General features: G+C 37.2%; 1 protein-coding gene across 1 annotated transcript in view; it reads left to right on the top strand.

Annotated features, from left to right (window-relative positions):
• The window catches only part of wdtc1 (WD and tetratricopeptide repeats 1), a 61,306-nt gene that overhangs the window by 20,386 nt on the left and 16,470 nt on the right, over positions 1-24,450 (top strand). Inside the window, exons 7-10 of the mRNA XM_069895510.1 lie at positions 515-697; positions 15,000-15,094; positions 18,785-18,900; positions 19,435-19,507. Coding sequence (XP_069751611.1) covers positions 515-697; positions 15,000-15,094; positions 18,785-18,900; positions 19,435-19,507 — 467 coding nt within the window. The remainder of the gene's footprint in view (positions 1-514; positions 698-14,999; positions 15,095-18,784; positions 18,901-19,434; positions 19,508-24,450) is intronic.

Here is a 24,450-nt window from a genome sequence, read left to right as displayed (position 1 = left end):
TATCTTTGTGGTGGACTCTGACTGTTAGATTCCATAACTTCTGACCTGCCACTCCACTATTACCTTCATTATATGATCCAAGATCAAAATGTTTACAATTGGAGGCATGCCAGTTTTGCACCAATATTCCTGAAGTATAGCATCATCTGCCTGCAGCAGGAAAAACCCAAAGACTTTCAATTAAACCTAGTTAGAACAAACCCAGAACCTCAAAGACATTACAGGACAGTTGATTTAAAGTTTGGACATCTCAAGAGAGAGGTTAATAGTAGAGAAATTGAGGGCAGGAATTGGAAGCATAAACCTACAAATGCACACAGTAGAACTAGGAACAAGAGAGTATAATTCTGGGCACAAGAACCATAAGCCAAAAATCTTTGAAAGTTGTTAACTGGATGGGGGGGGTTCCAGTATCTGGGAAGCATGAAGGTACAAAAAGGGATGATGTCACTAAAGATACCCAAGTAAACAAGTTACCTCTGCCTCCATTAATTCACAGTCTTTTCTGTTGTAGACAGTATGATCTAAGGGAGAGCAACAAACACTCACAGATATTGGTAGACCTCACCGAGTACTGCGGACAACATGTGGAGGCCAAGTGCCTGGCCATTAACCCTCAAAACAACAACTATCTGGCTGTCGGGGCAAGTGGGCCCTTTGTGCGTGTCTATGACGTTCGCATGATTCACAATCATAGGTATGTTGGATGATGTAGTTGATACAATGATGTGATGTGAGATCATAGAATCAATGAGTTATACAACACAGGACAGGCCCTTTGGCCCAACTTATCCATGCCAGTCGAATTGGCATTCCTAGCTAGTCCCATTTGCCTGTGTTTGCTCCATATATCTGACCATCATTATTGTACCTGCTTCTATAACTTCCTCTGGCATCTCATTCCAAATATAGTCTGTGACCTGAGTGAAAAAACCTGCCCTTTAGATTCATCTTCAATCTCTCCTATCTCACCTTAAAGCTATTCCCTTTAGATTCATCTTCAATCTCTCCTATCTCACCTTAAAGCTATTCCCTTTAGATTTATCTTCAATCTCTCCTATCTCACCTTAAAGCTATTCCCTTTAGATTCATCTTCAATCTCTCCTATCTCACCTTAAAGCTATTCCCTTTAGATTTATCTTCAATCTCTCCTATCTCACCTTAAAGCTATTCCCTTTAGATTCATCCTCACTTTATATATCCCTCTCATGATTTTATAAACTTCTACAAGGTCACCCTCAGCCTCCTCTGCTCTTTAGGGTGAAGAAAGATTTTCCCTATAACTCAAGCCCTCCAGTCTCAGCAACATCCTGATGAATCTCCTCTGTATCCATTCCAACTTGCTCACACCCTTCTTAGAGCTGGGTAAACAGAGCTACATGAAGTATCTCACCAATGCCGCATAGATCATTATCGTAAGGACCCAACTTCTTTTTCTAATAGCTCACCCAATAAAGATAACTGAGCTAAATGCTTTCTTCACCACCCTGTTTACCTGACTTACCACTTTCATAGAATTATGTACTTGTACCCCAAGGGCTCCCTGTTCTACATCACTCTCCATGGTCCTGTCATTTACTGTGCAAGTCCTACCTTGGTTTGATTTACCAAATTGCAACCTCACGAGATAAATTCCACTTGCCACTCCTTGACCCACTTTCTAACTGATCTAGATCCTCCTATAAACTGAGATATCCTTCTCCTCTGTCTCCTACGCCACCAATTTTAGAGTCATCTGCAAGTTTACTAATCACATTAACTACATTACCATCCAAATTGTTAATATAGATAACAAACAGCAGTGGGCCCAGCACTGACCCCTGTGGCACACAACTGGCTTCTAATAAGAAAATTAACTTTCCACATCTGATTCCCTCAGAATCCCCTCCGGCAGCTTTCTTACTACCGACAGGTTCACTGGCTTTTCATTCAACGGTTTGTTTTTACTGCCCTTTCTTAATAAAAATGCAGTGTTAGCTGTCTTCTAGCACTTCATCCAAAGGCAAGGGAAGATGTATATATCTCTGCAAGGGTCTCTGCATTTTCTTTCCTAGTTTCGAGCAAGGATCAAGGATGCACTTCATTCGGTCCTGGGGATCTCTTTATCTTAATATGCTTCAAGGCCTATACCTCCTTCCTGAATTTACAGTAAAACCCCTGGTGTCTGGCACCTATGGGATTGGAGTTTATTTTTCGGTTGCTGGAGGCTTACAATGCCTAACTAAAGCTTATCCACTGCCTCATGATTTGCTGGTTTCTGCTCGCGAGACAAGTCTAAAGTACGGATTTTATTTTTTTGCCAGTTGCTTGAGGCTGCCTTTGCTTGAATTCCAGATACCAGGGCTTTAATATATGTGATTTGGCTAAGTGATTTGAATAACATGGTCAAATATGTAAGGAAATAACAAAGATGAATATATTCTTCAGTTATTACTCAGAAACTTTTTAATTAATGTTCTGTGGAACATTAACACCCAACATTTATTTCCTGTTCCTAATGGCTCTTGATAAGGTAATAGTAAGCTAGCTTGAACTGCTGGTGAAGGAACTCCTACAGAGGTGTTTGTTGGGAAGTATCAGAATTTAGACTCCATGACAAAGTACAGCTGATTATGTTACCCTCTCAGGATGGCTACAACCTGGAAGGAAATCTGAATGTGATAATGATCCCATGTTACCCCCAAGCCTTTTTTTTGGGATAGCAGAGCTTGTGGGTTTAAGTTGATCAAATTGTTACAGTAGTAGATATTATTGACGATGTGCGCAGCTGTCGCTTTGCATCAGGAATTTAATGAAGATAAAAGACTGTAATCTAGAAAAAAAACCTGCTGAAGAAACTCAATATGTCAGGCAGCATCTGTCAAGGGCAGAGAGATGGTTAATGTTTAGGGTCAAGATAGTAGATGGGATACAACTGTGATTTTCTTTGACCTGCATTTTGTCAAGTTTCCTGAGTTGTTGGAGCTACATTCCTCCAGGTCAGAGGAAAGTATTTCTTTTCAGCCCTTTCTTAGGTCATCAAAAAACATGAAGGTGTCAGGAGGTTACCTCATCACTGACTTGCTGTAGAAGCCAATCTATGTATGAGGCTGGTTCAGTTGAGTTTCTTGATGGTGGTGATTTCCAGAATTTTGATGGTTGGGGATTCAATGATGGTAATGGCAGAGGAGTCACGTGATGGAGTAGCGGCCGGTAGGAGAATATCAGCCCTCTCCAGAAAATAAGAAAAAAAGTGAAGAAAATGCAAAGCTCAAGAAACACAAATCACAACAAATAAAAGATAAAGGTGTGGAGAAAAGAAAGAAAATGGCACCCAAGAAGGAAAAACCAAAAACAACGGGAAAAAAGAAGGTAAGACACCAGAAGAGAAAGGAGAAGGTCTTACCTTCATGAAGAAGGGGGGACCCGCCATGGACAGAGGAGCCCACTCCCCGAGGTTAGTTTAGACCCCACAGGGTCACGACCTCCCGACCACGGTACTGCAAAAATGACTCACTGAGCCAAACACAGGTGCACAACTGCGCATGCGTAAGGAATTGCGCATGTGCAATGCTCACAACAAGGAAAAGACAGATGGGAGGGGGGCCCAGCTGTGGAGTGAACTTACACAGCGTGACCAGCTGAGATGCCCGACAGCAGGGCTCTCTGCTGGAAGAAGAGGAAAGCAATGGGAAAGGGAGTGATAAGAAAGAAAAACAGCAACAGGAAGCCCAACAGATAACTAGCCCAGAAGAAGAGGACCAACATCAAGAAGCCATGAAAAAAAACCCAACAAACTGAGGCAAGCAGCTCAACAAGAAAGTCAGAAGAGACACAGATACAAGGAAGAGAAATAGAAGACACAAACCCAAGAGCAGACACAGAAGGAGAAGAAGAAGAACACCGAGCTCTGCACAGAGGAATAGAAGGTAAAATGAATGGACAGTACATAGATTTTAAAAAATTTCAAGAACAAATGAAAGCATTAAAAGAATGGTTGACCCTAGAATTAGAGTGAAATGTAAAGAACAGAAGAAAAAGTGAGTAGAATAGAGCTGGTCTCAGAAGATGGCTATAATGGAAAACTATAGTAGGCGAAACAATATAAAGATAGTGGGCCTAAAGGAAGATGAAGAAGGCAAAAATATGAAAGAATTTATAAAAGAATGGATCCCATAAGTCCTGGAAATGCCAGAAATACATGAAGGAATAGAAATAGAAAGGGCACACAGAACACTAGCCCCGAAACCACAGTCACAACAAAAACCAAGATCCGTTTTAGTAAAATTTCTGAGACACATGACAAGAGAAAATATACTGGAGAAGGCAAGGAATAAAATGAGAGAAGACAAAAAAATCATTGGAATACAAGGGTCAAAAAAAAAAAATTTTATCCAGACGTAAGTTTTGAACTCCTAAAGAAGAGGAAGGAGTTTAACGCAGCAAAATCGATCCTATGGAAAAAAGGCTATAAATTTATGTTAAGATATCCTGCGGTGCTTAAAATAGTTATCCCGGGGGAGCAAAACAGACTGTTCTCAGATGAGGAGAAAGCACAAGAATTTTCAGAACGCCTGCAGGACAGAAAGAGAGATGAAGAACGACGAAAAACTACATAAAAAGATGTAAAAATAATGTATAAGTAAGAACTAAAGAAGGGAAGAAAAGGGAAGTAAGGGAGAAGGGGGGGAAGAGGAGGGGGAAAAAAGAGAAGAAGAGGGGGAGCATTGTTTTAATGTGAAGAAAAAAGTCTTTTCTAGAGGGGGTTTGGTGGGAGAGAATAAAAGTCACTGCAAAATCAGTTGACACTTGCGAACGGGTTCGCAATCCGAATGGAGAGGGGAGTTGTGGTTACCTGGCAAGGGACAAGGGGCGACTCAGAGAGAGGGGGGCAAATACTTAGGGTTAAGGGAATTTTAGATGTGGGAGTGGTTGAAGTATTTTATGTTTTAGAAGTGTTTGTCATACATTGAGTTCAAAAAAGGAAAACTGAGAGATGAAAATGGGGAAAAGGGGAAAGGTGGTGGTGAGGAAGCAGAAATGAGGTGTAAACAGAGTATGAGATGGCCATGTTGAACTATATCACTATAAATATTAATGAAATACATAACCAAATCAAAAGGAAGAGGCTATTAAATTTACTGAAAAAATGAAAAAATAGATAAAGCATTCGTGCAGGAAATGCATCTAACTGAAGTGGAACATAATATATTAAGGAGAGACTGGGTAGGGCACGTAACGGCAGCACCATATAATTCAAAAGCCAGAGGTGTAGCTATATTAATCAATAAAAATGTACCAATCAAAATAGAGGAGGAAATAATAGATCCAGCAGGGAGGTATGTAATGATAAAGTGTCAGATATATTCAGAATTCTGGAATTTGGACAATATATATGCACCTAGTGAGGAGGTTCAAAAGTTTATGCAAGATATTTTTTTGAAGATTGTAGATACGCAGGGGAATATATTGATAGGAGGGGATTTTAACCTTAATTTGGACCCAAAGATGGATAAAACTGGACAAAAGACTAGCAAAAAGAACAAAGTAGCCAAATTTATGGTTAAATCAATGCAGGAAATGCAACTTTTGGATATGTGGAGGAGGCAGCACCCAAGAGAGAAGGAATACTCATATTATTCAAGTAGGCATAAAACATACTCAAGGATTGACCTGTTCCTGTTGTCAGCCCATATCCAAGGGAGAGTTAGGAAAACGGAATATAAAGCTAGATTGTTATCTGATCATTCACCCCTGTTATTAGCAATAGAACTGGAGGACATCCAATTCAGAACAAATAGATGGAAGTTAAACTCCATGCTACTTAAAAAGCAGGAATTTAGAGAATTTATTGAACGCCAAATTAAAATATATTTTGAAATAAATACGGAATCAGTGAAAGATAAATTTATATTATGGGATGCAATTAAAGCCTTAGAGGGCAGATAATAAGCTATGTAATTAAGATGAAAAAGGACTATAATCAGGAAATAGAACAGCTGGAAAGGGAAATAGTAAGTACAGAAAAAGAACTAGCAACAAGGGAAGATACAACAAAAAGAAGATAATTGGCGGACAAAAAAAATAAAATACAAAACATTACAAACGTATAAGGTGGAGAAGAACAATGTAAATAAAGCAGAAGTATTATGAGCTAGAAGAAAAAATGCACAAAATATTAGCCTGGCAGCTTAAAACAGAACAAGCTAAAAGAACTGTATTGGCATCAAGGAAAAAGGACAAACAAATTACATATAACCCAACAGAGATCAATGAAAACTTTAAGGAATTCTATGAACAATTATACCGAACTGAGGACGAAGGGAAAGAAGACAAAATAGATGAGTTTTTAGCTAAAATTGAACTACCGAAATTGCAAGAAGTGGAGCAAAACAAATTGATAAAACCATTTGAAATGGAGGAAATACAGGATATATTAAAAAAGCTACCAAACAATAAAATGCCTGGAGAGGACGGACTCCCAATAGAATTCTATAAAACATTTAATTCCTCCTCTCCTGGAAGTAATGAACCAGATAGAAGAAACACAAAACTTGCCAGATTCATGTAAAACAGCAATAATTACAGTAATACCAAAGACAGGGAAAGATCCACTAACACCAGCATCATATAGATCAATATCCCTACTTAATTCAGATTATAAGATAATAGCAAAACTATTAGCAAACAGATTGGCCGACTGTGTACCAAAAATAATAAAACTAGCAAATTGGATTTATTAAGAAAAGACGAACAACGGACAATGCCTGTAAGTTCATTAACTTAATCCATGCAGTACAAGGAAATAAGATACCAACAGTGGCTGTGGCTTTAGACACAGAGAAAGCCTTTGACCGAGTAGAATGGAATTATTTATTCAAAGTATTACAGAGGTTCAACCTACGATAGAAATATATTAATTGGATTAAAGCATTATATAAGGGACTATTGGCGAAGGTGACAGTAAATGGATATGTATATCGAACCAATTTAAATTAAGCAGGTCAACTGGGCAGGGATGTCCACTATCTCCCTCACTGTTCGCTTTAGCAATAGAACCATTGGCCGAACTGATAAGAACAGAAAATAAAATAAAAGAGATAAAAATAAAGGAGAAGGAATATAAAATCAGTTTATTTGCAGATGACATCATAGTATACTTAACAGAACCAGAAATATCAATAAAAGAATTACAAAAGAAATTGAAGGAATATGGAGAAATATTGGGGTACAAGATCAACGCAAATAAAAGTGAAGCGATGCCAATGAATAATGCAGATTACACAGAGTTTAAAAAAGAATCATAATTTAAATGGCAAACAAGTAATCCGATACCTTGGTATTAGGTTAGATAATAATTTAGGCCACCTATACAAATTAAATTATCAGCCATTAATGAAAAAATTACAGGATGACTTAGAACATTGGAAAGAATTGCCACTAACACTGATAGGAAGGGTAAATTGCATTAAAATGAATATCTTCCCAAGGATACAATACCTATTTCAATTGTTACCAATTCACCTAACAGAGAAATTCTTCAATGAACTAAAGAGAATAATAAGGAAATTCTTATGGAAAGGGGGTAAATGGTACAAACAAGGTGGTTTGCAGCTACCAAACTTTAAAAATTAATATAGAGCAGCACAATTAAGATGTCTATCAGATTTTTATCAAACAAGGTAAAAACCAGATTGGACCAAGATAGAGCTAGATAAAATAGGGGAGAAGGTACCAGAACATATACTTTATAAATGGGATGAAAAACTGGTACAATTTAGAAGTTCACCAGTACTGCACCATTTACTCAACATATGGAAGAAGATTAACGTAGAAAGGAAAAAAACAAATTACCAACTACCAAAATTATTATTGACGCAAAATCAACTAATCCCTTTCACAATAGATAACCTTTCCTTTAGAGAATGGGAGAGAAAAGGAATTAAAAGAATAGAAAATTGTTTTGGGAAATAATTTATTATCATTTGAACAAATGAAGTACAAATATGGAGTAACTCATGGTACCATGAGTTTGCATACCACCAACTGAAAACCTACTTAAAGGACAAATTGGGAAGCAGACTGAGATTACCAGAAGGAAGCAGCTTTGAATATGTGATTACAGAAACAACGATAATAAAAAGATTTATAACAAACATGTACATCAAACTGCAAGAGAAAGAAATCAGAAGAGAGCCTGAGAATACAGCAATGGTACATAGCAATGAATAAATGTATTCCATTGGAAAAAATAACATATAATTTAAAAAATAAAGTCACATTATTTGAACAAATTTGGGAACCGTACATGGAACACAACAGAGAGGGCCTACCGCGGACCTCCACCCCCTAAAATGATAGAATGAGAAGAAGACGAAATGACCTGATCCAGTGTGTATGACACAATTTTCTTGTTTATTTTCATTGTGTGATGACATTGTTTAAAGGTTTTATTGTATTGTATATGTTGAACATTTAATGGGTTTGGAGGGGTGTGGAGGGAAGGGAGGAGGGAAAAATACTCAAGAGCGAAATGTTTCTGTGTATTTTGATTAATATTGTTTATAATGTGAAAAATAAAAAAATTAAATTAAAAAAAATGATTTGATGGTGTTGAATGTTGAGGAAAGTGATTGGACTCCCTCTTATTGAAGTTTGTCATTGCCTGACATTTTTGTGGCCCAGTTGATATTTCCCACTTTTCTGCCCATACATGAATTCGTTCAAGGGTTGTAGTATGTTGAGATAAAATTATTCATTTACTGAGGAGTTTGTAGGTGCAAGTGAAGAAAATGCAGTCACTGACAAATATTCCCTAACCCACATCTAGCTTGATGGAAGTTAGACTTTTGAGGAAACAAGTGAAGATGGTTGGTCCCAGTGCACTACCCTGTGAACCTCGCTCTTTGCATTCAGGGCTCATTAGATTATGTTCAGGAACAGGGCCTATGCTAGAAAAATTAAATGAAGTTCAAATTTATTGCCAACTAAGTACAGTGAGAAAATTCATTTTGCGAGAAGTCAGGCTAGTCAACCCATACTTAGTACAAAAGTAAAAGCACAAAACAGAGTGCACTTACAGAACTTAGAACAGAGCAAAGGCACCATTACTTTACTGATGTGAAGTTAAGTCAGGAGTCTGATTACTGGTAGTGTTTGATCTCACGTTCATTAATCTTGCTGATGGGAAGAGGCAGAAGAGAGTGTGACCAGGGTGGGATGAGTCTTTTAAAATGTTGCATATGGAGTCAGTAGAAGGGAAGGGAGGTGTAGGTGCTGTGTGATGGTCTGAGTTCTCAATTGAAATGAACAGTGAGAGGAGTGATGGACGGAACTTTGGTCCTTTGTTCCTTGCGTTTCTTCTGGTCTGTCATCAGTATTTTTGCTTAATGATTTTGCAGCTTCACATAAGGATCCAAAAGCTGTGATGGATTTCAGACAAAGCTATTAAAAGTGCCAAATGATCAATTGGGTTGATATAGTCTTCACCAGATCTGACCTGTGGGGGTGGGGTGGGGGGGGTGGCAAGATGGCGTAGAGGGAAGACGCGTGGTTCCACCTTCCCCCAGTTAGACTTCTAAATACCCGATTTTAAAACTTGTAAAAGTAGTTAAAAATGATATCTACAGATTTTGGAATAGTGAAGGATTGAAATAGCTGCAAATGTGAAAAAATCGAAAGCTCATTTGCAAAAGAAACTACCTTACAAAAGTGTTGAAGAATTGAGGCCTACCTATCAAGTTGAAGCCATGGAGTCGTCGACTGGAACCCCCAAGCCTCAGAGGACTCCTGCTCAGTTAAGTATTATGCCAGGGCCGATCGTGCATCCGCAAGATGGCTCCGGTTCAGCGACGAGCTCGGCCGATTCTGACTCACGCACCTGCGAGTCCGGGCGCACGAGTGGATCGGCCGAGTGAGGACAGACCCGCAAACCTGCAACATTGCCTGGTGGTCTGGGGGCGCGCAGTGTAGCGTCGGAAGATGCACCTGCGTGGTTGGTGGTTCTGCTGGGCGTGCGCGGTGCATCACGGATCCGTGAATGATTGGGTAAGGTGTGGGCTGTGGGGGAGCCCGAGTGACAGCGGGCTGACGAGGTTGACGACCTACTGCGTTTGAGGAGAAAGAGAGCTCAACTTTATTGGAATTTACACAGGAAGAAATGGGGACTGACATCAGAGAAGGTAGGCCTCAAAGGGAGGTGATGGAACTTGGACTGGATTCTGTGTTTACAATCTTGGAAGGGATTGCTCATCAAATGGAAAAAATGTCAATGCAGATGTCTACTCAGATGACTCAAGGATTTATGGAAGTGAAAACCAAAATGAATACTGTGTGAAAAAATGAATACTATGTGTGAAGAAATGATTTTTATGAAGCAAAATATTACTGTAGTTAAAAGTGATGTTAGTAGATGCATAAAATCAGTGGATATCATACAAGATCATTTTTAAAAAGATTGAAGCTTTTTTTGAATGCAAGAATCAAGTGGAGTGTAATATGGAAAAAGTGGAGGATTCTTTCGTGGATTAGGGGATTCAGAAGAAGGAATTATTGAAGAAGATTGATTCATTAGAAAATCAAAGTCGAAGAAATAATGTAAAAATATTAGGTCTTCCAGAAGATATAGAAGGTTCTGATCCAGTAAAGTTTTTTAAGATATAGATTCCTGAGGTGTTGGGCAAGGAATTCATTCCGAATGGTCTGGAGTTTAGACCGGGCACACAAAGCATTAAGGAAGAAACCGTTTCCAGGCCAATCACCACGAGCAGTTCTGATTCACTGTTTGAAATATCAGGATAGAGAAATGATATTGCGAATGGCGGTGCAGAAGGCACGGGAAAACCAGGCTCCAATCATGGTTCAAAATAACAGGGGTTTTTTAATGCAGATTTGAGTCAAGAAATTATTAGAAGGCGCCGAGAATTTAATTCAGCTAAAGTATTGTGGCGAAAGGGAAATAAATTTGCATTTCGTTATCCGGCAGTATTGAAAGTTTTTTATGGGAACTTTCAATCTCAAATTTTTGAATGACCATGATGCATTAATTTTTGCTAATTCATTGCCAGATTTACGAGGAAATGGACGGTCGCCACTATTGTCACCTCAGAGGAGGGTAAATGGAAATGGGAAGAATGGGAAAAAAGTTGAATTGACACAAAGTCTTCTTGATATTGAGGACCTGGAACAATCACTGGGACTGGAATCTCTGGGTTGACTGTTTTTGTCTAAGTACTTTGTGAAAGTCTGACTGGGGGTGGGGGGGGGGGTGGGTGGATGACACTGAGACCTTTATTCACCTGCCTCTAGTGGGTTTTACACAGCCAGATTTTTAGGGGACAACTACTTTTTAGTAGTTTGTTTTGGGATTGATTTTTTTTCTTTTTTTTGGAGTTTTTTTTATAGGGGGATTAGAATATTAAGGGAATTAGAGGGGGTGTATTATTTTATAGTAGTGGAATATGTTATTAGATTAAGAAATGTCTAATTTGAATTTTGCAACTTTTAATGTCCAGGGTTTGAATAACCCAATTAAGTGCAAATGAGTTTTGGCTTATATAAGAAAAATGAAAGTTGATATTGCTTTCTTGCAAGAAACACACTTGACCGAAAAAGAGCATTTGAAATTGAAGATAGAGTGGGTTGGTCATGTGTTCTCTTCTTCTTTTAATTCTAAGGTGAAGGGTGTTGCGATTTTAATTCATAAGAAATAACGTTTGAATTGGAATCGTTTGAGGGAAATGCTGGGAGGGTTTTGATGGATAACTGTAAAATTTTTTGCTGAATCTATGGACTTTGTTAAATGTTTATGCACCTAATGTAGATGATGAACGCTTCATGTCAGAGGCTTTTTTATTGTTAAATCAGGCCAATAATAATATTCTGGTTGGGGGAGATTTTAACTGTGTTTTGGACCCTTTATTGGATAGATCTCCGAAAAGTATGAGGAAATCAAAGGTGGCATACAAATAGGAGCTTTGATGAAAGATCTGAATTTGGTTGATGTTTGGAGGAGAGTAAACCCTACAGAGAAAGACTTTTCTTTTCATTCATCTAGACATTTTCTAGAATAGACTTTTTCTTGGTTTCAGCGCATTTACAGGGTAGAACACTACAGGTTGAATATAAAAGTCAGGTTATATCGGACCATTCCATGTTATTTTTCGCCTGTGTAAGTCCAGAATGTGTAATCATCTTACAGATGGAGGTTCAAATGTGATTGAAGAAACCAGAGTTTATTACTTTTATTAAGGAGCAGATTACTTTGTTTCTGGCTGAGAATGTCAATTCAGTACGTAATAATTTTATACTATGGGTTGCTTTGAAAGCATATTTACAAGGGCAAATTATTAGCTATACTACGAAAGTTAAAAAGCAATATGTGGTGGAAAGTTTAACATTGGAGAAACAAATGACTGAGTTGGAAAAGGAATTTCAGAAAGATGTTACAGAAGATAAAAAAGCTGCTTTAACAAAGTTGAAATTACATTATAATACATTAGAAACTTATCAGTATGAGTGTTTAATTTGGGTGAGAGAACTCATAAGGTACTAGCATGGCAGTTAAAAACGGAACAGACATCCTGAACTATTAATGCTGTGAAAAAGAATTCAACAGTTACCTATAAACCTCAGGAAATTAATGACCAGTCTTATTCATTTTACCAGAAATTATATACTTCTGAGGGAAGCCAGGATGCTGGTTCTATTGAATCTTATTTATCTAAATTAAATTTACCTGTTTTAGGGGAGGAGGAGGTTAAAGAATTGGAAGCTCCATTCACGGATTTTGAGATTAAAGAGGCTATACAGGAGATGCCGAATGAAAAGTCGCCAGGAGATTATGGATTCTCAGTTGAATTCTATAAAGTATTTTATGAAGATTTATCTTCTGTATTTGGAGATGTATTGCAGCAAGTAACCGAGGAGCAGTTGTTACCAGAATCTTGTTCGAGTGCTATAATTACTGTGATTCCTAAGAAAGATAGGGACCCGTTGAAAGTGTCTTTGTATAGGCCTATTTCCTTATTAAATGTAGATTATAAAATTATAGTGAAGGTGTTAGCGAATAGACTTGCCAAATATTTACCTAGTTGATACATATAGATCAAACAGGTTTTATTAAAAATAGAAATGCGTCTGATCATATCCTCAGATCAACCCAACCACCGTTGCGCTGGATGCGGAAAAACCCTTTGATAGGGTTGAGTGGAATTTTTTATTTAAGGTGTTAGAGAAGTTTAATTTTGACCCTTATTTTATTGGTTGGGTTAAGGCTTTATATACAAACCCAATTGCTAGGGTGGTGACAAATGGCCAAATTTCTTTACCATTTAAATTAATGTGATTGACTCAACAAGGTTGTCCATTGTCACCACCCTTATTTGCATTGGCTATCGAACTGTTAGCTCAGACAATACAACAGAACAATAAGATTAAAGGAATGAAAATTGTGGGTGATGAATATAAGATTAATTTGTTTGCAGATGATGTGTTGGTATATTTGACAGAACCAGAACAATCTTTGAAATATTTACAAGATTGTTAAAATTTGGGGAGTTGTCTGGATATAAAGTAAATTGGGATAAGAGTGAAATATTGCCAGTTGGGGTTGGAGATTATTCAAAATATAAAAGTATTATAAAATTAAAGTGGTCAGATAGAATTAAGTATTATGGGGTGGTAGTAAATGCAGATTATCAATCTTTATATGAATTAAATTATGTTCCTTTATTAAAAAGGATTAAAATGGATTTGACTAAATGGAAAGATCTGCCGTTAACATTAATTGGTCGAGTAAATTGCATTAAAATGAATATTTTTCCTCGAATTCACTATTTGTTTCAGTCGATACCATGTTTACTTTCAAAGGGTTTTTTTTTCGGGATCACTGCACTAGAGCAGTGCAGGAGTTTTTTTTATGGAAAAAGGTCTGACCTGTAGATTAATACCGTAGAATAAAGAAGAGATGAACAGGTAAATTGTGATTGTTTATTCATTAACAAATACAGCATGCTTCATTTATCAAAACAGCAGTTTTTCAGAAAAATAAAATCAGCACTTGACAAAATGTAAACATAAAATTACACAAAAAGTGTGTAATTCTTGAAATTATGTTTAAAAATACAGAATACAAATGAATTTCTTTGTGATAAGATTACCTCCGTATTAAGTGTGGTTGTTTATTGTTGCTGTGCATCTGTGGCACTTACTCTTGCATAGACGCACACAAAACCCCACTAAATTTAGAAGGTTTGAGAGTTTTCAAAAAGTCCAGATTCTCGAGTGGTCCGGGTTTCTGGCATCCGGATTCTTGGACTTCTTCTGTGGTGCACAGAAAAATTTGAAGTTCAGCCATGAAAATGAGAGAGTGATTAGTAAAGACAGAATTATTAAAAAATAATTCCCCTAGCTCCTCCTTTCACATTAATTTCAATTCCATTATTTGCTACTCTATTCTAGTTGGCAGCAGAGTTTCCACTTGGAAATCCTCAGCAGAGATTTCCTTGCTGGTTCATTGAAAGAAACAGGGCATGAACAGACCCTTTAGCTGATAAAGTTTGCACTGACCACCAACCTCCCATTTACACTAATCTTGTTGGACTGGATTTTCTAAGCTTCCCACATTCTTCACTCCTCAGATTCTACCATTCACAAACGCTAAGAGCAATTTACAGTGGCCTATCTTGCATATCTGTGGGATGTGGGAGGAAACCGGAGCACCCAGAGGAATCTCCTGTAGTTACAGGAGATTATGCCACCTCCCACAGATGGCACTTGGAGTTAAGAGTGAACCCAGGTTATCTCTGGTCCTGCAAGGCAGAGGCTCCACTAGCTCTGCCATTATTGTTATCATCAAGATTTTAAGTGGGGATTCACTTAAAAACAAATTTCAGTGAAGAAGTAAAATCTTTCCACTAATGGATGGATCAATGGATATTTTTGGATCCAATTGCCACTTTTGCCTCTCCCTCGATCTTCAACTGGTGTTGTATGTGAATTTTCTTTATTTCTGTTTGTAGAAAAGCAGTAAAACAGAGCTCAGCGCCTGGAGTGCATACATTCTGTGACAGGTACAAATCTGTGCCAGATGGAGCTGTTCAATATTATGTGGCAGGTATGTGGCAACATGCAATATTTCCTTTTCAGTAAGCTTTTAAGATTTTTATTGACAAACCCAAAAATGCATTACTCTCAGGTGTGCAGCTGGCAGGTCCTAGGGATATTTACAGTAGAATCTCCATTATCCAGCACCTACGGGAATTGTGGATGTCGGATAGGTGAATTTTTCAGTTGTGACAGATTATATCATATTTTATGTTATGTATAGGTATGTTATTGGAAGAGGTAGATTGTGGGAGTTTTAGTGTAGGAAACAAACACTTCACCAAACAGATCTCATTTAAAATGCAAGAGCTCTGCTCAAACCAGACACTGAACACAGTGCCTTTGTAAAGACAATGGAAACTGCTTTGCTAAAGGTTTTCACAAGGAGGTGAAAAAAGAAGAACCCATCTCAGGGAACTGATAAGATCTTTCAGGAATTGATTTTGGAGCCAATAATCTGTTTGATGGCAGTTTGCTGTTTTAAGTGAAGTTCTGATTTTTACAAGCAGAGAGAAAGAAGAATGGTATTCTTTGGGGGGAGAGAGGGAGTTTCCTGCAGTGACTTCTGGAGGCTGCAGTACAACAAGCTGGTAGCTTGTTTAAACCTCATTTTGAAGACTGGCTGTGAGTTCTGAGCTCAGCCTGTTGAAAACCCTTGTGGTCCATACAAGAGGAAATGGTTGGCTAGATTGTTTCACCTGAAATAAGGGAAACTAAAGGAACTCTGTGGTGACCTGGAACAAGGAAAACCCTGATGGGGCAAGTTTCTTTGGCAAAATACTGAAGTACTGATGGAAGTAAATCGGTGTGTTCACAAATAATGAATGTCTCTCTGAAAACTTACAAGAACCTTCCTGAACGGTAACCATTTAACTGTTTCCACCAGAGGCTGGTGAAAATTCATAAATGTTAAATTCTATGCACAGTATAAGAATTGTCTGATACCGGTGAACTTGGAGGAGTGAGAAGTGAGATTGGACTGTGAATCAAATAACTTTTCTGAACTTATACACATGCACTTAGAATTAGAAGGGGGTTAAGTTAGTGGTAATAAGTTGAAGTTTGATCCTTTTTTTAGTGTTTAAAGAAAATTAGAAACTACTTTTGTTTAAGTAACCATTTTTCTTGGTGAATTTCTATTGCTGCTGGGTTTTGGGGTCCTCTGGGCCTGTAATGCAGTTGACAGACTCACAACTTCAATGCCCAATTAATACACCTGCATTAAGAATACACAGTTTAAAAGACAAAAGACAGTGAAAAATGCAAAGTAATTTGGGGGAAAAAAATTAATATTGTACTCTTTCATTTTGTAAAATTTACTTTAATCAAGTAATTCCCGTAACTTGCAAAATTTAAATTCAAACCCCAGTCTCTGGTTCTGTAACAGTATTGCGCTAGCCGCTACGTTAACCATGCCACCATAATAATTAATCCCTGTCAATTTTAAACTTGTGTATTTTTTAAGTACTGTATATGCTTTTACCCCCTCCATAAATCTTCGTCCGCGAAGCCAAGCCAAAGATATGCTGTTGTACAGGACAATCCGCAAAACTTAATGTTGCCTCAAAATCAAGATCGTCTTATACGCCAGGTCTAAAATCAAATCCTTGACAGCAAAGTCTCAACGCCACTACCATCTTTCCCCCTCCATGTCCTATCCCCATACCGCCAGCTCTGATTTGTGTCTCGGTCTGGCCCTAAGCGCACTTTACTGCCTTCTTTGCACTGACAACCCAACTCACCTCCACGCAAGTGACCCAATCAGGCTCTTTGAGCACCTTTCTCATGCTGACAACCCGACTCACCTCCATGCAAGGGTCCCGGTCAGGCACTCAGCACACCTTCATCGTGGTGACAACCCAACTCACCTCCATGCAAGTGGCAATAGCGAAAAGAAAGCATGCACGTTGATAGGCATTGCTAGTTCAGTGGGGCAAACCTGCATGTGTCCAACAAAATCGCAGCACTCCCCAGCGGGGTCCAACCACCCTGTCTCATTCATTCAATTTATTTATTTATTTATTTGTTTGCCAGTTGTTTGAGTTTCCAGTTGATTGAATTGCAGATAATTAGAATTCTACTGTATTAGGAAATTCTAACTTGGAAGTGAATCAAAGGCAAATGTCCATATTAGTTAGGTGAAGATTAGGATTTTGAGATCATGGTAATCTGGATGGACTGTCTTGTGCTTTTCTGTATTGATGCAAGAGATCTCCTAAAATTTACTATGAATCAGCAGAGAATATACTATTTCCCAAGTGACCATATTTGTTTATCACAGTAACTTGTGCCTTATAGAATATGTAACTTTCACCTGTTCCCAAGTATCTGTCATATTTTGGAGTCCACTTCAGTTTTTCACCAATGTCCCCACTCTTCTTTCTGCACATTCACAATTTTTGATCTTTTTACTTTGATGTTCACTCTGTATACTTGCACTCATTTCCGTCTTTAGACTTTGGATGACGAGATCCAAACACTGACTTCTCACGTACTTCAGTATCTTTCATGTAAACCATTCCATGGTGTTTTATCAATCAAATAAATGGAAAAGTAGGCTTCAGCCAGAAATTGGTGTCCAAAAGCCCACTGGGTTTCAAGATTGTTGGGGTGGGAGAGAAAATTATAAAATGGGAGAGATTTAGCTGGCCTTTTGTGTGGCATTGGAGGAACTATTTTTTGGCCATGAATGTCATTAATCATTTCCTGATGCAGGCTGTGATTGTGAATGGGAGGAACATTTTGGATGCATCTTTTAATGGTATCTGTAAGGAAAGAATTAGATATGTAATGTTTGAAACTTGACATGAAGGAAAAACCCCTAACCAGTCTCTCAATTCAGCATTAATTTCCTGTTATTTTTGAAATATACATACACATTTTTAATGATGTTTGCATCAAGTTTTAACCATGATATATAAATCAGCTAATTAGGGAAATGATGGAGATGTCACCTCCCTTTGAATTCTTCAATCCTCTGGTCACCTTTGAGAAATTCTTGAACAGATATGAGTACAAAATCAGCTCTGGAACCTTTTGGTTGCTACTTTAGCCTTGCTAAAGTGTACATGCATATTCTTGATCACCAGACTGTAGTGAGGAAATAGCCACACTATATCCTCCTGCAAAATAGGTTTCTCCAGACTTGCTGTCTGTTTGCAAAAGCACAGGTCAATTCAACCAATCTAGGAATTGTGACACTGAAGCATAATCATTGTTAAATTCAGAGGTATAAAGGTTAGAGTAAAAATCTGTAGAAGTCTCATTTATTTTGAAATAATCTGTTGTCATTTTACTATCTCATCTAAATCTTTTTTATTTGTTTTTTTTACCAGAAATTCCTTTTAATTGACCAGCTAGTAACTTACTAGATTTTTTTCCCATGAATATAAAATAACTTCTATTTCTTAACCATTGCTGCTCAATTGGATAGGTAGAGAGAAGATCAAATTTACTTCCAAGTTCTCCTGTATAATTCCAGAATTTTATTTTGAGCAAATTAAAAATCAACTTGATCGGATTAATTAAATCTAACCTTCAGTGAATTGTGCATGAGGCTCGAATGAAACTGTAATGATTATAGTTCAATAGCATTCTGTGACTGAAAAAGATGAAACCTAACTGAGACTGACTGAAGATCGATTTATTGATCCATGTTTTCATTGCGAATCTTTCAGCTGGTTCTCCCTCTTTCCTCCAGGTCACCTCCCAGTAAAACAACCAGATTATAATAATCGGCTTCGAGTGCTTGTAGCTACTTATGTAGCCTTCAATCCTGATGGAACTGAGCTCTTGGTCAACATGGGAGGGGAGCAGGTAGGATAGAGGGCAACTTAAGATTCCTATGTCAAAAGGCACCCCTGCAAATGGTTGGTCCATGTTTGAGACTTTCAATTCACAGCCTGATACAAGGTAGCTCTAATGTCTTGAATGCAATGTTCCGGGAATTGGTTGGGAAAAGAATGTGATTCTATCAGCTCCAGTCAAATCCCTGTTCTGATAATGATGAGGTGGGTAACAGAATTTTAAGATGGGCACACTCAAAGTTTAGCACAGGATTATCCTTTCTCCACGTGCAGAAGTTAAACTGGTAATTGATGTAATCCAATTTTCCGTTGTCCTGTTTTCCTCTTTTTTTCCCAGTCTGGGTTTCAGGGAACTACAGTAGCATTTAAACATTCCACCCATGATCCTGCTCTTCATCTTTGACAAGGTACTTGTGGAGTTTCATTAAAACGTATGATAATTTAGTTGATTTTGTGTATGATAGCTGCAAATTAGCGAGGTTGTAGAACTACAATATAATATAGGATAATTCATTGCAAGTAAATAAATGTCTTTTGTTTACAGGTTTATTTGTTCGATTTAACGAATAAGCAAAAGCCCTATACATTCTTGCTACCCAAGAAGTGCCACTCTAATGGTGAGTAACTTGTTAGGTGTGATGTCTGTGATAGGATGATGCACGCTGTGCACGATAGAAAAGATGGACTTCTATTGCTTGTGTGCACAATTAAGTTGCAGTCATAGTATTTTCTGTATAGTCAGAGGCTCTGAGCATGATGTTTTCTGGGACTTCCTTAGTGTCCGAGTCCTGATGCAAAAGTGCTTTGTCTGGATGATGCTGAAAAGGTAAAGGTTTGGAAGGATACAGACCAAAACCAGAATGCCTACTTGGTCGGCATGGACAAGTTGGGCCAAAGGACCTGTTCCATGCCATATGACTCAATGATAGGATTGTGGCCAGTTGACACATTTTATTTTCCTTCCCTGTTTGCAAGAACCTGTAAACCATACTTCTATGAAACTGTAGCCCACCACTAGCCCAGATTAGACATTGAAAATAGATTGAATGTTGCTGTAGATTTTATGGAAAAACAAATACAGTTTTTCTTTTCTACTAACTCCTCTCCAATGATGTCCAACTTGATTGTTTGCAACACAATGAAAGTGTATTTAAAAGGACAAATTATTTCTTACACTGCTAATACTAAGAAGAAGACTAACAAGGAAAGGTTAGATTTAATTAATCCGATCAAGTTGATTTTTAATTTGCTCAAAATAAAATTCTGGAATTATACAGGAGAACTTGGAAGTAAATTTGATCTTCTCTCTACCTATGCAATTGAACAGCAATGGTTAAGAAATAGAAGTTATTTTGTATTCATGGGAAAAAAAATCTAGTAAATTACTAGCTGGTCAATTAAAAGGAATTTCTGCTAAAAAAAAAACAAATAAAAAAAATTTAGATGAGATAGTAAAATGACAACAGATTATTTCAAAATAAATGAGACTTCTACAGATTTTTACTCTAACCTTTATACCTCTGAATTTAACAATGATTATGCTTCAGTGTCAAAATTCCTAGATTGGTTGAATTGACCTGTGCTTTTGCAAACAGACAGCAAGTCTGGAGAAACCTATTTTGCAGGAGGATATAGTGTGGCTATTTCCTCACTATAGTCTGGTAAATCTCCAGGACTTGACTTATCCAAATAGCTTGTATCCCACTTAAGTATGGTGTTGGCTGACTCATTTAAAGATGAGAAGCTTCTCTTTTCATTTAATGAAGCTTGTAGTTTTCTTATCCTTTAAAAAAAGGGAAAGAGTATGTCTTAACTCATTACTTAATATTGATATGAATATTCTATCTAGGGTTTTAGCACATAGATTAAAAATTATTCTACTGTTTAATCAGGTGAATGGGAGTATCGGTTATTTTAGAAAATGTTAATTTTGGTCCAGACTTTATTAAATAGATTAAATTATTCATGCTCTATGGCTTCAATTCGCTTTAATTTACAACAATCGAAAATGTCTAGGCTTAATAGGGGAATAAAGGTTGCCCATTAAGTCCTTTACTTTTTGATATAGTACCAGAACCATTAGTTGTTGCTCTCCAACAGTGTAGAGAATTTAAAAGAATAACTAGATGTGAAATTGAACGTAAAATAGTATAGATTTGGTATCTAAAGTTATAAAGATCTTTTTATTTGAGATAACTTTGCCTATTTTGAACAATTATCAGCCAAATTTAATCTTTCTAGCAGACAATTTTTTTAGATATTTACAAGTTAGACGTTTTATTCAGTCCAAACTTTCTGATTTTCTTCATATCTCAAATACTAATATTCTTGATTCATTTTTTAACTTTTTTTTTTCATGGTGGATTAATATCATATATTTATCATGATTTATTGGATTTAAAATCAGTCTCAATGCCTGAGAGGGATTAAGAACGATTGGGAGCAAGATTTGAATATAACAATTTCAGATGAAGATTGGTACTCATCTTGATTAATGCTTCTTTATTTTGTGCAAGGCATTGCTTATTATAATTTATGTCCAAACTTAAATTAACTCATATTTATGCAGATATTGATCCACTATGTGAAAAGTGTAAAATTTTTGAAGCTTCACTGATCCATAAGTTTTGGGAGTGCCCAAAATTAGAGAAATAAACATGGTTATTATAGATTAATTTATAACTTGTTTCACATGTGGATTGAGGAACTGCTTAATATAGTTCCATTCTCTTTTGTGTACTTGTATCTACATGAGATTACTTGTGTTTTTCTTAAAACTTTGTATGTAAGTTTATATGTTATACTCAATAAAAATATTTAAAAAGGAAAAGGAGTATTTAAAAGGGTAAGAGCAATATTGAAGGAAGCTTGTTAAATTGATGTCTTGTACTTGTCAACCATGTGCACCATGGCCTTTGCATGTAGGTATTGGATAGTGAATGTAGAGGAATTAAGATTGAAAGGTGATGATTTGAAAATTGTAACACTTCACCAATTTGGGTGACCAGTGAGTATCCATTACATTTCTGACCTATCCCTTGTTAACATAGTAGATGGTTCCTCCTGTCGACATTGCTAGGTGTGAACAGATTGACACCATATGGAAAATACAGTTAAGAACAGTATAAAAGCAATGGCAATATCCCACCAGCTGGCGCCTTTTAATGATTTGCTATGGCAATGGTAGGTTCCCTGCTACAACTATGTGGTGTACCTATAATTTAGAATGATAACGATACCAGGAGAAACCAGGTCTACCTAGTATAATTGAACTGTTCCATGTGGATTTTGTTGGATGTTCTGGAACGCATAGTTGATGTCACCACAGCAGTGAACAGTTATAAACCATCACATGAGGATATCTATTAAAAACTATTTTTCCAGAGTGATGAATCTGTGAAGCACACAAGCATCTAATGTCACAATTGACTCCTTAATTCTCGGCATCCAAGTTGTTTTTGTTTGAAAGCTACATTGGAAAGTACAGATTCTCAGAGTTGTGGGACATGGGAAGCAAGTGGTAATGCAGGTTGGGTAACTAGCATTCCATGCATATTGGAGGTGCAGTTGTTTTTGGCAGAATGATGTCCAACATTTTCCCACTGAATGATGTGGTCAGTAAAAATACAAAGAATTAAACTGAAAAGATAGAGGAAAAATATGTGACTACCAAGGTTGTTATTCATTCCCTTTATGTTTGGTTTCTGTGTTTTGTTATTTTGTTGTCTCTTTATGACCTTTGAACTTTTCTCAAAAGGATCATCTTTATCCTGGGTTGCTCAATGTCAAAGTTAGTGAATGCATTGTCTGGTTAAATGAAACATTACCAACCTGCAAGAATAAATAATTTTTTAATCAATTAAGTAATGTTGCAGTTGGCCTGCGCACCACTGCACTTACAAGATATCCATCAACGTGACCAAGAAATATACTTTTTCTGCTCCAAATCCAGAAGTTACATTAAACATGCAACTGTCCAATAGAGCTAAAATATCTTAGGAGGAACAAGATATTACAGATTTTCAGCATTTAAAAATAAAGCAGAGAAGAAGGAAAAATACACCATAAAAGAAATACAGAGCATTCTAGGTGATGAATGGCAAATACTTTTATTATTTTTGATTTTAAGAGAGAAAAGGAGAAGGCAAATGATGAGTAAGAAGGGGTGGGGAGAAAAGGAAGAGTACTTGGCCCAGGCAGACAGTGGTGTTTGTGGAAGCAGGGTGAGGCCAGAATTGGGTTTGGTAAAGGAAAAGGTTCCATTATTGTCACGTAATACATTTAGAATGTAACATGTACAAAATCCTTTAACTTTTATCTTCCGTAAGGCAGACAGAGAGTCACCACTTTGTCCAGTGCCCCTCACAGAAACCTACAGCACCTGGTGCTCCAAGGTGGTCTCCCCTCCAAGTACTGACGAATCCTGTGCCTGCTTTGCTTCCGAGATCAGACAATCCCAGGCATATTCAGGCTATTGGGTGCTAATATTGGATCCTGTTAGTGGGCTGTCTGTTCTGTTAACAGCTTTCTGAGACCTGAAGAGAGGAATCCAGTTGATGTAGGGACTTGACGAGAAAGAGGAGAGAGCTTGTTGAAAGTTTTCCATATCCTTTTCAGAGTCCCACAATCAGTGGTGCACAGAGGCAATTGCATAATATTTACTGCTAGAAATGAATCCACACAATTAATTTATGCTGATGTTTATACCAACCTCCTATCAAACTCCTTCATCCAACACAAATCTACATCTGTCAAGAGATAAAGAAATTTCACCTGAAGACCTGGTTTTAAAAACTGTTTTGTATATTATATATAATATTGTTGAAATTATTGCGACGATCCTATTGCAGCATTGGGAGTGTAATTACGAGTTCCTACCAATTTTCCTCAGTACCATTCCCTCCTCCTGGATTGAAGGAATAGATATTTATCTCTGAAATTTTTTTCATTTGTCTTGTGATTATTTTGCAAGATATTAACACCAAAAGAGTGCCACATTAGAAAACGCAATCAGGATATAGTCATATGAGTAGCATATTGCTGCGGAATGAGGATTAGTTAACGAACAGAAAAGAGATATTGGCGAAAGTGTCATTGTCGTCCTTGAAGCAGAGAAGACATAACAGGTATTCAAAATTCTTGTAACTCATTCAGAATTAAACGCCCCTTCCTCTAACAAAAAAATTCATAATATTAAATATTTGATTTAAAATAATCAGAAGAACAAAAAGGGAAATAATAAATTTCTTTTTAAGGAGAAGAAGAATTACAGATTTCACTCCCTTTTGAAGATTTTGTCATTTTTTCTCTCTCCCCTGAGCAGCTAATTAGTATTGTGTTCCCTTGTCCTTCACTGATCAAAATAGTTTCACTTTGTATCTATCCATCCATGCTTTTGATATTTTTATCACTTTATTCAGGTCATCAAGCTCTCAATCCTCATCTTTGCTGCAAGATTGAATTTCCATGATTCAGGTCAATTCTTAGCCATCGTTTTTACATTAGGAAGTAGTAATTGCATCACTCCGAACAATTGTACTATAAATAAGTATGTACAGAG

The sequence above is a fragment of the Narcine bancroftii genome, chromosome 8, assembly GCF_036971445.1.
Source record: "Narcine bancroftii isolate sNarBan1 chromosome 8, sNarBan1.hap1, whole genome shotgun sequence".
NCBI classification, from domain to species: Eukaryota; Metazoa; Chordata; class Chondrichthyes; order Torpediniformes; family Narcinidae; genus Narcine; species Narcine bancroftii.
The sequence above is the reverse complement of the archived record's forward strand: the minus strand, read 5'-3'. Positions and strand labels throughout refer to the sequence as shown.